Source organism: Moschus berezovskii, chromosome 2 (genome assembly GCF_049115385.1).
Source record: "Moschus berezovskii isolate FMDL1 chromosome 2, NW_MosBer_1.0, whole genome shotgun sequence".
NCBI lineage: Eukaryota > Metazoa > Chordata > Mammalia > Artiodactyla > Moschidae > Moschus > Moschus berezovskii.
This window is the reverse complement of record NC_142461.1, coordinates 28,848,645-28,860,414: the sequence shown is the minus strand read 5'-3', so window position 1 is coordinate 28,860,414 and position 11,770 is coordinate 28,848,645. Positions and strand designations below refer to the sequence as shown.

Below are 11,770 nucleotides of genomic sequence, written 5' to 3'. Positions count from 1 at the left end.
GGGAGCTGGGGCGTGGCAGGGCACACGCATGACTCGGTCTCTTGGAAGAGGAAATCCTGGCCCCAGCCAGCACCAGGGAGCCTCCATCCTCAGTCCTCCCTGTCCCCACGCCCACCTTTCAAAGACTCAAGCACCACTAAGTCCACACTCAGCCAGTTTATTAAAGTCAGGGAGCTTCATCAGGAATGCAGAGGGGAGAAGATGGGAGATGCCCCACCCTCCTCTCTCAGCTACCCTTCTCCAACAACTCATCTGCAGCCCAGGCCCCCTGGGCTGACCCTAGGAGGTGGGGCTGGCGTCAGGCAGACTGCACTGCATAAATACTCGGAGGCCACAGCCTGAATCAGCAGCGTCAAGGGGCCAGGGAAACGGGATTTGGGGCAGAAAGAAGTGGCTCCAAGGGTACCTCTTCCCAGGCTTGCTTTGAGCACGACGGCGACCCCACGCCAGAGAGAGGCGCCTCTGGGGTCTGGGGCTGAGGCCAGCCCTATCTATCCTGCAAGTCTAGCAGGTGGCGCCGGGTGGCTGGGGGAGGAGCGGGGCGGGGCGCCGCCCTGCCCTGTTCAGGGGGCGCAGGGCGGGGTCAGGTGCTGTTGCCCTGCTCCTGCTCGAAGAGCAGCATGGCCAGCTGCGTGCGGGAGCCGAGGCTCTCGAGCGCACTCTGGCGGCAGCGGTGGTATAGGTCCTCGCTGAGCCGCGCGCTGCACGTTTGCGCCCGATAGCGCTGCAGCAACGCCGGCTCCACCGCCCGCAGCACGTGCAGGCTGGAGAAACGCAGGAACAGCTCGTACACATCCAGGCTCTCCATCAGCTCCTCCTCCTGGTCCGAGGACGCTGCCAGCCGTGCTCGGGCCGCCACGTAGTCGGAGTTGTAGAAGCAGGCCTCGGTGGCCGCCTGGCGATCGAAACGGCCTGTGTCGCGGCCCAGTTCGGGGGGTCCTGGGCCCTGGGGTGGGGCCACGGCTGGGTGGAAGGCCTGGAAGTGCATGGGAAAGAAGGCCTGCCAGCCAGAGATGGCATGCATGCGGCAGCGATTCAGGAAGTCAGGCGTAAGCACCGTGTCTGGCCCGGCCAGCAGGAACAGCGTGTCCAGCGGGTGCTTCTTGGAGAGGAGATCCATGAGGCGCAGCGGTGAGGGTGCGGCTGTCTGCACGCTGAGCCAGGGCACCCGGGCACCGGGGAAACGCCGCTCCAGCTCTGCCACATGGGCCTTGACGGGGGCAAAGACATCGGCATGGGCTGCCCGCTGGGCCTGTCGGGGCTCATACAGTAGCAGTAGGGTCAGGGCTGCGGCAGCATCGCCAGGCTCCAGTGCTGCTGTGGCAAAGGCCTCCAGGAAGGCAGGGGCCACGTCACGCTCGGCCGCAGCCAGTGGGAGTAACACAGTGAGACGCGAGGCCTCGGTGACGTAGGGCACGGGCAAGATCTCCACGCGACTCAGTGGCCGTAGCAGCTGCACCCGGCGGGTGAGGGGCCGGCGGCCCCCCTGGGGGGTCAGTGCCTCCAGCTGCAAGTCCAGCGTGTACTCCATCCCCCGGGCAGGATCGAAGCGTCGGTAGCCATTAACCAGTTGCTGTTTCTGGAGCCGCAGGGCCGGGTGGTATCGGCGGTTGAGCTCCTCCAGGGCTGCCCCTAGAACGTCCGCCACATCGGCCTGGTCAGCCCCACGCAGTGGGCAGCGTGGGGAGCCATCAGTGCAGGAGAAAGCATGTTGCTCTGTGAAATAGTCCCAGCGCAGCACCTCAAAGCGGGAGGCGGGGCGAGACGGTGCTGGAATGCCCACTGGCCAGGCGGCTGCCCGCTCCCCATCCGCTGCCAGGCGGCTGGTGTTCTGGATCTCCCACTGGGTTGGAGAAAGAGGCTATGAGCCAGGCGTGGACCACAGGAGCCAGCACGCAGCCGGGAGGCTGGGCAGGCAGCACGTGGCACTCAGCACAGGTCCCCAGTCCCTTGCCAACCTCGGCCCACTCAATGCTCCCACCTGTCCTTTCCCCAGATGGGAGGCAGCCTAAGAATTAAATTGGAGAGGCTCCTCAGAAAAGGAAGAAGCAGACAGGGACCAGAAAGCAGGGATGCTCTGATTCTTGTGCTAATTTTTTTATTTTCCTGGGATCTCTGAGACCTCTTAGGAAACCCCACTCTCCACTCCTCACCCGCTACCCCCATCCTCCACCTCCTACCCTCCACACCCCACCACTCCTAACTCCCCACCCCCCAGACTCCCTACCCCTTACCCCCAGCCCAGACCGTACCTGTAACTCCTGGATCTCCTGGTATGTGCGTTCCAGTTCAGCTCGAGCAAAAGCCTTGTGCAGCTGATACATGTGCACAGGGTCATGGACAGGGTGAGCAGTCAGGGCGCGACGGAAACGAGGGTCCCCCTCCTGCACGGGCTCCCCAGGGCTCAGCTCCAGGTAGCTATAGTGGACCCCCTGGGGAGAGGAAGGGAAGTGGGAAATATGAAGGGACAGTGCCCCCCGACCCCGCAATAGTGTGTGTCTCATCTCTCCATCCTATGACCTGTTGTGGACTTGGGGTCAGAATTCTGTGGGTGTCGGCCTACCTTGACCAGTTGTGAGCTTGTGTGACCTTGGGTAAGCCTCTGTCAGCTCACCTGTGAAACAGGCATGTGTCCTATCTCAGAGCTGTCCAGGGGCTCAAATAAAATAATAATGGCCAATACCAAACACCTACTATGTGCAAGCCTCCCTTATTTTTTCTAAGCCTGAGAAATAATTATTTCCATTGGTATGGATGAGGACACTCAGGACATTCAGTAACTTACCCAAGGTCACAGGGATAGAAAATGACAGAACCGCATAGAAACCCAGGCCTATATATCCAAACACCCCCTCTGCTTCTCAGGGGGACGTGCACACGCCCAGATGGAAGGCACCGGTGGGGCGGCTTCTCTTCCTACCTCGTGGTCGCCAGTGCAGCCCACCCCGGTGGCATCAAGGATGCAGCGGCCCAGCCACTCATCAGGGTGCGCACTGACGATGTCATTGCGGCAGGCTTCCAGGTGGGGGCGCAGCTGCTGCAGCAGTGTGCGCGACAGCAGCACCCCAAAGCCCCCGTGGCAGTAGCGGCCTGGGGCAGGCTCTCCACTGATGAAGTCCTGGGGCCGGCCCAGATAGAGGTGGGCAGCGGCTGCCAGGCTGAGGCGGCCGACTAGGCGCGCCAGTCCGTGCGCCTCGGTGTAGGTGGCATCGGGTACTAGGAAGAACCAGTCGAAGTCGTCGCCGTGCTGTTCCAGCAGGTGACGCAGTGCCAGGTGCAGGTGCCCAATGGGCCGCTCCTCGCCTAGTGTCACCACGGCCATACCTGGTGGTGCCCGGCGGCCCCTCGAGCCTGTCAGGAATACCACACGCTCTAGCCTGTGCCCCAGCGTGCGGTTCACGGCCACGCCCAGCGTAGGCAACGTGGCCTGTGAGGTCAGCACCGCCACGAGCAACTTCTGCCTGATGCCCAGCTCCGTGCTGATGTAGCGGGTCCTGGGGGTGGGGGAAAGATGGCACAAGGTTATCAAAAAGACAAGTAGGGCAGGCAGAGGGTAGCATACATAGGCTTCAGCAGGTCATGTCCTCCTTGGGCCTGTTTCCTCGTTTATGATAGAATAACTGTTCCAGGGGTCACGAGGATTTAAGGGAATTGTTGTCCTTACCTACCCAACTGCTTTTAAAAGGGAGATAGTATTATCCATGCAGATATGAGAGATATATTATGGGTCTGATGCTCTGTTTTGTTATTTAGTAGTTGAGTCTTTGAGCGAGTTATTTAACCCACCTAAACCTTGGGTAGACTCATCTGTAAAATGGGATGATTGTATCTCTTTAAAGCACTTAGCCAAATTCTTGGCAATAGGTACTGCACACATCACGTACATACTTATTTCTAAAGAATATGCCATTATACCACAAATACATCACAGAAATGATGTAAAGAGATAGATGACATTAAGGCATAGTGATGTGTTTGGGGGGCGGTCAGGGGTTCCAGAAACTTATCCTCATAATAGGAAGGTAAGTTGAATTAGAATTTGAACTCAGTGTTACTTAGGAGAAATTATTTCAACTCATAGGCAGAGGCATTAATGGGATGGGTGCATCATCCTTTCCCCACAAACTTCCCTCTTTCCCAGGTGCCCACTCAGGAACAGGAGATACAGGTAAATCCTTGTTGTTGTTTAGTCAGTAAGTCATATCTGACTCTTTATGACCCCATGGACTGTAGGCTGCCAGGCTCTTCTGCCCATGGGATTTCCCAGGCAAGAATACTGGAGTGGGTTGCCATTGCCTTCTCTAGGGGATCTTCCTGATCCAGGGATCAAATCCAGGTCTCCTGCATTGGCAGGCGAATTCTCTTACTGCTGAGCCACCAGGGAAGCCCCCACAGGTAAATCCTAGTTCTCTCTTTTCTCTTTCCCTCTCTCAATTCACCCACTCCATATACTAGTCATTTCTGTAAACCTAACACCCAGTCAGTGAGCTCTGAAGACCTTTGACGGTCCAGGGGGTCAAGCAGGTTTAGGTCAGAGGCGAGTGAGTTCTGCCCAGGTATGGATGGGGCCTCCAAACCTTCTCAGGGAGCAGGGCTATCGGAAACGATCGGGGCCCAAAGACTTCCTGGCCTGTCAGACCCTTCCTTCCGGGGCCAGCCCCAGCCCCAGGCGGCCTTCGCTGCGCACCCATCCCAGCCGGTTCCCAGGGGGTGGGGCTGGCGGGTCCAATCCCTACCTGACGGCCTTTTTGGCGGCCTGGCCAGGCTGTGCAGGATGGTAGGGCAAGACACGCGGCTCCCAGTTCTCCCCGGCGCCTTCACCGGCCCCGGGCCTCTCGCGCTCCGCTCCGGGCTGCACCGAGTTGGGCCGGCGCGCTGCATTGGTGTTGCCGCGCGGAGGCAGCTCAGAATCTCCGGGCTGGGGCGGCCCTGGGCCGCAAGGCTCCTCCACCCAGGTGACGCTGAGCAGGCTCAGAGTGAAGCCCAGAGAGATACCCACGGCCACGGGCCCCGCGGGCCTCAGCACCGACAACAGCAGCGATGCCCGCATGGCGCCCGGACCGCGGGCCCCCGGCCCTGGAGCAGCCCCAGAGCAGCAAGAGGAGGCTTCGAGGGGGCGGGACCGGGGAGGGGGCGGATCCGGAGGGCCCGAGCCAAGCGGGCGGGCCCCCTCCCTCCCCGCCGAGCAGGGCCAGCCGCCGGAGCGGAATCCCCTGCGCCGCGTTCCTGTGCCCCTCCAGCTGCCGCTCGGTACCGCGTAGGGTCCCGGCGCTGGGCGCCGGAGCCTCCGCCGAGGCCGCCGCTGTCCGACGTGTCACTGGAAGGGCCCCGCCTCCGGGGTGGGGTCTCGGGCTCCAGCTACCGGAGAGGGAGGAGAAGGGGGAGGTTAAAGGGGAAGGACCCCCGGAAGTGCCCCCTCCTCAGTGCGGGAGAGGCAGACGTCGGGGGCGGAGTCCCCTACCTCCCCCCGGCGTGGTTGGTGCGTCCCGTGTGACGTCAGAAGCAGCCCGCCCCTGCCTGGATGGTGCGCCCTGAGTGACGTAAGGAGCAGAGGCCGGAGCTGTCCATCAGCACCAAAGGCCGCGGGCGGGCTCAGGGCATGGGGCCGCGGCTCCGGGGCAGCCTGAGCCCCTGCTCCTGCTTCTTTCCCTTCCCCAGGCCCAGCCTAAGTCCCCGGACGTCGCGGGACTGGAGTGCCAGCCGGTGTTGGAGGCGGAGCGGCGTCGCCGCCGCGCAGGGACTGGTCCCTCCGGCCCAGCAGCCCTCTTCCCCTCACCGCGGACTTTTACCGGACCCCGGTCAGCTGGAGGCTCTGGCGCCCGGCGACCGCGGCCCCTCCGGTCCCTGCACAGCCTCTTTCGCTCAGAAGCTCAGGTCGCCTCCAGCCCAGGTAGATCTTGGATAATCCCAGATTTAGCCGCCCACAGACCAGTCTCCTGGCTGCCTTCTCACCGGCAACACGCTGCCCTCATCTCCCCCCAACTCAGTCCCCCTTTTAACTTCTTCATCCCAGATCCCTCTAGCCAGGCACTTTCCCCCTCTTTTGTCTTTTGTCCCTTACTTCAGGGATGCTTCCAGAGCTGTGTAATGTGGGCACCACTCCTTTGTCCACTGTGTCATTGCCTAATTCTCCGCTCCCATCTCACCCTCATCCTGGTGGAGACCCAGGACTCCTCCTTGACCCCCAACTTCCTCTCTGTCAGGCTGACGTGGGAGGGTGACTCCCTTCTGTTCCCAGCACTATGCCGGGCACTGTGGCAACACTTCGGTTCCAGCTGCTGCCCCCGGAGCCAGATGATGCCTTCTGGGGAGCACCCTGTGAACAGCCCCTGGAGCGCAGGTACGAGGCACTGCCGGCCCTCGTCTGCATCATGTGCTGTCTGTTTGGAGTCGTCTACTGCTTCTTCGGTAAGACCCCATCTCATTCCTCACTTGGGACCCCGCTGTTTACCCAAGTTATTTTTCTGAGGCACCCCAAACCGTCTTTGGAACTTTATGAACTGTCTTTTCTCCTTTTTCATCCCGTACGTGTTTGTAGATAATTTAGACTCTAGATTCTAGAGAACACAGGTTTTGAATTAGGCATGCTTGGATTTGAACCTGGTTCTGCACTTTACTAATTATGATGCCTTGGGCACATTAATCGTTCTAAGCCTCAGTTTTCTGTCTGAACAGTGGAAACAATGATATTTGTCCCACACGAGGTTGTTGTGAAAATTAATAAGCACTCAATAAATAATAGTTATTGTGGTGAAGATGTGTTTGGGTCATTATGCTAGGAAGGCACCAAAAACATTTAGAAGGGTGAGTTAACATGGTCCCTTACCAGGGGGCATAATGTCTAATGAGGGAGAGACTTCTGGCGCATTCATACCTGCGATACATATTAGAGGGAGCTAAATGGTGATCACATACATGGAGATATATATACAAGGCAGGCTCCAGTAATCAGTGCTGCTGCGATGGTTGTCCAGGACACAAGGGAGTTTGGTTGGATAGGCAAGTGGGGGCTGGAATCCAGTCCATGCTCCACTTGCCAAACTCTAGAGCTTGGTGCAAGGCTGCTTTGCCTAGAGGAAGGCACAACTTTTTCTAATTTGCACCAAAGTGCCAGATGGTCTAGTGGAGTAGGTGCCCAGTGACTCTACAGAAAGAAGTACAGAACTTCAGATAGGGAAGTGAGGTTTATTGGCTGAGCATCCAGGGAAAGCCTCCAGGCAGAGCATTACAGGTGGTTGGATGAAGTGCAAAGGAAGCTTGGAGGTCTGAGTTCCAGGTTGGGCAGAAATAGGGCAGGACTTATGCTCTGCAGCCTTTACACCTCCGCCTAGAATGGCTGGGTAGTAGGCAGGCATGGAAGCCAGATGGTCCCTCTCCTTCCACCTCCAAACTCTGGGCTGAACAATTGCAGAGTGGGCAGGAGGAAGAGCCCTTCTATAGGTTCAGGACACATTCTGGGTCTCCAAGGAGTCTGTGTCACCTCACCCCCTCCACTATTTATACCCAATCCCTCTACTGTTGCTCAGTGCAGCCTGCCAATCCTTCTCCCGGGCTTCCCTGCCCTGTGGGTCTTGGAGGCTCCCAGTCTCAGGCTCTTGGACCCTTTGAGCCATTGTGCATGTCCTACTCCTTTTCCTGATCTTAGAACCTCCTGGACTCCAGTGCTTCCTCTCATTCCTAGCACTGATTCTCCTTTTTATAACCTTTCTCTTTGGCTCTCCCTGATCATTTGACCCCCATCTCTGACTTCCATCTTCTCAGCTTTTCAGGGTCCCTCACACTTCCAGGTACCCTTACTGGGCCTAATGGCCCTGTAACCTCAATTTTTCTGAAACTCCACACCACTATTTGCCCTATAATCCTCTTTGGCTCCCTATGGCTCCTTGTGAACCTTATTGACACCCTCCACCAAGCTATCTCATTACCTTCCATCCCTCTGACTCTCTATTACTCCTAACACAGGGGAATCCCTATGACCCCGTTGTCTGTTTGTCCCCACCATGATCTCAATGATTCCATTTTTCTGGCTTCAGTATTATTACCTTCTCTCAAAAACCCTTTAATACACTCAATAATCCCACATCTGTCAATTCCCCTGACCTGAAAATACTTCATCTTTCTGAACCTGTGTGACCTCATCTCTCAAGTTCTTTCTGACTTCCAAATATCTCATCCCTCTGAACAATCCCACCCTAAGGACTCCAGGGATTTTATTGGTCATCTATCTGTGACTCCAGGGACCTCTCTCTCTGACCTCTATGATCCCAAAGACCCCAGTGACCCTGTAACTGATACAATGAACTATCTCTATCTCAAAAACCCAATATTCCTTTCAATGATTGTCTGTTTCCCAGAGATTCCCAGTGACCTATCTCTCCGACCTTCCTTGACGCCAGTGGTCCCTTCACTGTTGCCCTCAGGACCCCAGTGAACCCCAATTCTCTGAGCTTAGAGTCCTGCCTCTGGTTCCCCCATGATTCCTTGTTCTTGACCCCTCTGACCTCCTGCCTCCAGCCCTGTGACCTTGTTTTGGCCTCTCACTGCCTGTTTCCCTCTAGGTTACCGCTGCTTCAAGGCAGTACTCTTTCTCACCGGGCTGCTGTTTGGCTCGGTGGTCATCTTCCTGCTGTGCTACCGAGAGCGGGTGCTGGAGACGCAGCTGAGTGCCGGGGCAAGCGCGGGCATCGCGCTGGGCATCGGGCTGCTCTGCGGCCTTGTGGCCATGCTGGTGCGCAGTGTGGGCCTCTTCCTGGTGGGGCTGCTGCTTGGGCTTCTGCTCGCCGCTGCCGCCCTGCTGGGCTCCGCACCCTACTATCAGCCGGGCTCTGTCTGGGGCCCCCTGGGGCTGCTGCTGGGGGGCGGCCTGCTCTGCGCCCTGCTCACTCTGCGCTGGCCCCGCCCGCTCACCACCCTGGCCACCGCGGTGACCGGTGCCGCGCTCATCGCCACGGCCGCTGACTACTTTGCCGAGCTGCTGCTGTTGGCACGCTACGCGGTGGAGCGTCTGCGGGCCGCCCCTGTACCTGCCCTGTGTTGGCGGAGCTGGGCCCTGCTGGCACTGTGGCCCCTGCTCAGCCTCATGGGCGTTCTGGTGCAGTGGCGGGTGACGGCCGAGCGGGATTCCCACACGGAAGGTGAGAGGGTACATGCCAGGGTGGGCATGACAGAGATGGGTGGTTGGGTGGGGGGATCTGAGCTGTTGTGGATGGGGACGGAGCTGTAGGCACCAGCAGCAGAAGGCCTCAGTTGAGTTATGGAGAGCTGATTGGCTCAGGGTCTGGGAAAGCAGGACCTCAGTGCTACTGTCCCTGCCACAACAACAGATGGAACAGCGGCTCTGTGCCAAGCCCCTTCCAGGCATCTGGGGATGCAACAGAGATAAAAACGGAAAAGGCCCCCATCCTTCCAGGGTTACATTCAGGGTGAGGGAGACAGACAATAGACAGGCAGACTAACAAGATAATTCTCATTGTGTGGACTGATATGAAAGAAGTGTGCAGGGTAATGTGACATATGGACAGGGTGGCCAAGGAGGGGTGTCACATGGAGGAGGTGACATTTAAGCAGAGGCCTGAAGGATAAGGGACCAGCCATGCAAAGAGCTAGAGAAGAGGGAAGGGCAAGGGCGAGAGCCTGAGAGGGAATGAGCTTGGCCTGGTGAGGAGGTGGGGCGGGAGTGTGGGGTGAGGGGGGCGACTATGTGGCCACAGTGGGCCATGATGAGGACTCCGGATTTCACTAGAGGGCTGGTGAGATGCCATTGGAGGTTTAGCAGGAAGGATATAAACTAATTAGGCATCTTCTGGCTGCTGAGTGTAGAAAGCATCAGGGAAGGCAGGTGTAGAAGGGGAGCCAGTGGGGAGGCAGCTTAGTTGTCCAGTTTAGAGATGATGATGGCCAATCTAGGTGACTCACCTATGGCTCCAGACTGGGAGAGGGGTAGGGTAGCAGCCTGGAAGAGGTAGCTAGAGCCTAGGAATCTTCCCTAAAGACCTTTGGAAGAAAAGACCTGTGGAAAGCCCTATCTGGCAAGTGGGAGACCAGGAAGTAAAGTTGGAGAGGTTTCAGACCAGGGGAATCTGGGAGCCTGAAGTCCCCAGGTAGGAGGGGGCGGGGACGCTTGGGTGAGATGAGGTACGTGGGCCTCTGAGAACCTGCTCTTCCCCACCCTTCGCAGTGGTCATCAGCCGGCAGCGCCGACGTGTGCAGCTGATGCGGATTCGGCAGCAAGAAGAACGCAAGGAGAAGCGGCGCAAAAAGAGACCCCCAAAGGCTCTCCCCAGAGGCTCTCGGGCTCCTCCGAGGCCTGGACCCCCTGACCCTGCTTATCGGCGTAGGCCAGTGCCCATCAAGCGCTTCAATGGAGACATCCTTTCCCCAGTGAGCACCCTGAGCCCTTCCCTCCAGCCCGAGTTGGGAGAAGGGGGTGTTGGACTCTGTCCAAGCAGGACTGGGCCTTCCCCAGGGCCGGTCACTGTATAGAAGGCCTAGGGCTTGTCCACCACCATAACCCCCCTAGTTAGGGGCCTGATGGGTGGGGGAGAGGTGTCCTGGGTGTGGATTTTAATGAGGCATGGTACAGGGAAGGGTCTCAGGGTTGTGGACTCTGGGGGTGGTGAGGTCCCAAGCTGGCAGAGGATAGGGATGGGTCTCAGGCTTGTGATGGTGCAGGCTGAGGCCATCTGCCTGGGTGGCTTTCAGGGCAGGGGTCCACAGTGGCACTGTCACACCTGTGTTTCCTTTCCCACACAGAGTTACATCCAGAGCTTCCGGGATCGGCAGACCGGGAGCTCTCTGAGCTCCTTCATGGCCTCGCCCACTGATGCGGACTATGAGTACGGGTCCCGGGGCCCACTGACGGCCTGCTCTGGGCCTCCTGTGCGGGTATAGCAGTCCAGCTGCTCCTGCCCGCCTACACTCATCGGTCACCAGCTCTGCCGGCTTGGGGAGGCGTGCTGGGCCAAGACTCGGCCCACCTGGCCTTGTGCCCTTTGGCTGTTCCTTTCCCCACCCTGGAGAGGGATGGCTTGGCCACCAGATGGGAGGACCTGGCCCAGGCTTGGCCTGGCCTGAGGGGAGAGCCCCCTCCCAAGCTCCCCAGGAGTTCCTGAGGGACGCGAGTGTGAGCCCCGCTGGGCTGTGCTCAGGGTTGTGAGTGTGTCGCCTGTGTGTGCGCGTGTGGAGGGGTGGGCTTGGAGGAGACCCTGGGACCCTTGCCTTAGATTTCTGATTGGTAGGGCTTCTCCAAGGGTGGCCCCACCTCCTCGCCCACTGCTGGGGTCCCATGGGCCACTCTCTGCATGTCTAAGTGGAGGAGGTCTGCCTTCCTCCTCCATCGCCTCCACCCCTCAGCCAGACTCATCTAAGGCTTCTTGTCCTTGTCCATGGGGCAGAGTGCAGCGGTCCTCACTCTGGTCCCCTGTCCTCTGCAAGTCCCCAGCCCGAGGGTAGTGGCAGGGGATGGGATGGGGGGTGCTGCTCTGGGCTGGGTCTGGCAAGGGGGCTAGGAGGAGGGGGCTTAAGTGCACGGTGCATGTCTGGTGTCTGCAATGCCACTCTAGACACCTCATGCTTCTGTCTCCTCCCACCCCACCCTGTTTTACATCTTTTATAAATGTGCCAAACTGTGCGGCTTCTGCCAGTAGTGGTGGTCTTTGGTGGCTGGCACTTCCGGGGCCAAGATGGAAGCACTGCAGGCTTTGCTTCCCTGCGTCACTCACTCTGCGGGGGCTCCAGGCAAGTTCTGCCCTCCCATGTCACACAGAGAGCC

The 11,770-nt window shown here is 58.7% G+C and overlaps 2 protein-coding genes across 3 annotated transcripts; one reads left to right on the top strand and one right to left on the bottom strand.

Moving 5' to 3' along the window:
• Positions 1-141: 141 nt before the first annotated feature.
• CHPF (chondroitin polymerizing factor) lies at positions 142-5,204 on the bottom strand. The gene is made up of 4 exons (XM_055397413.2): positions 4,737-5,204; positions 2,921-3,494; positions 2,253-2,432; positions 142-1,843 (listed from the first exon to the last, which is right to left on the bottom strand). The coding sequence occupies exons 1-4, from the start codon at positions 5,048-5,050 to the stop codon at positions 584-586; spliced, it is 2,328 nt and encodes a 775-aa protein (XP_055253388.2). The 5' UTR covers positions 5,051-5,204; the 3' UTR covers positions 142-583.
• A 10-nt stretch (positions 5,205-5,214) lies between these two features.
• TMEM198 (transmembrane protein 198) lies at positions 5,215-11,668 on the top strand. Of its 2 annotated transcripts, XM_055397416.2 has the most exons (6): positions 5,215-5,540; positions 5,659-5,890; positions 6,204-6,408; positions 8,559-9,134; positions 10,178-10,380; positions 10,753-11,668. In XM_055397416.2, the coding sequence occupies exons 3-6, from the start codon at positions 6,243-6,245 to the stop codon at positions 10,888-10,890; spliced, it is 1,083 nt and encodes a 360-aa protein (XP_055253391.1). In that variant the 5' UTR covers positions 5,215-5,540; positions 5,659-5,890; positions 6,204-6,242; the 3' UTR covers positions 10,891-11,668. The 2 variants fall into 2 exon arrangements, with proteins under 2 accessions (XP_055253391.1, XP_055253392.1); XM_055397417.2 differs by lacking the exon at positions 5,215-5,540 and having other exon boundaries at positions 5,559-5,890; positions 6,239-6,408.
• The last annotated feature ends 102 nt before the right edge of the window (positions 11,669-11,770 follow it).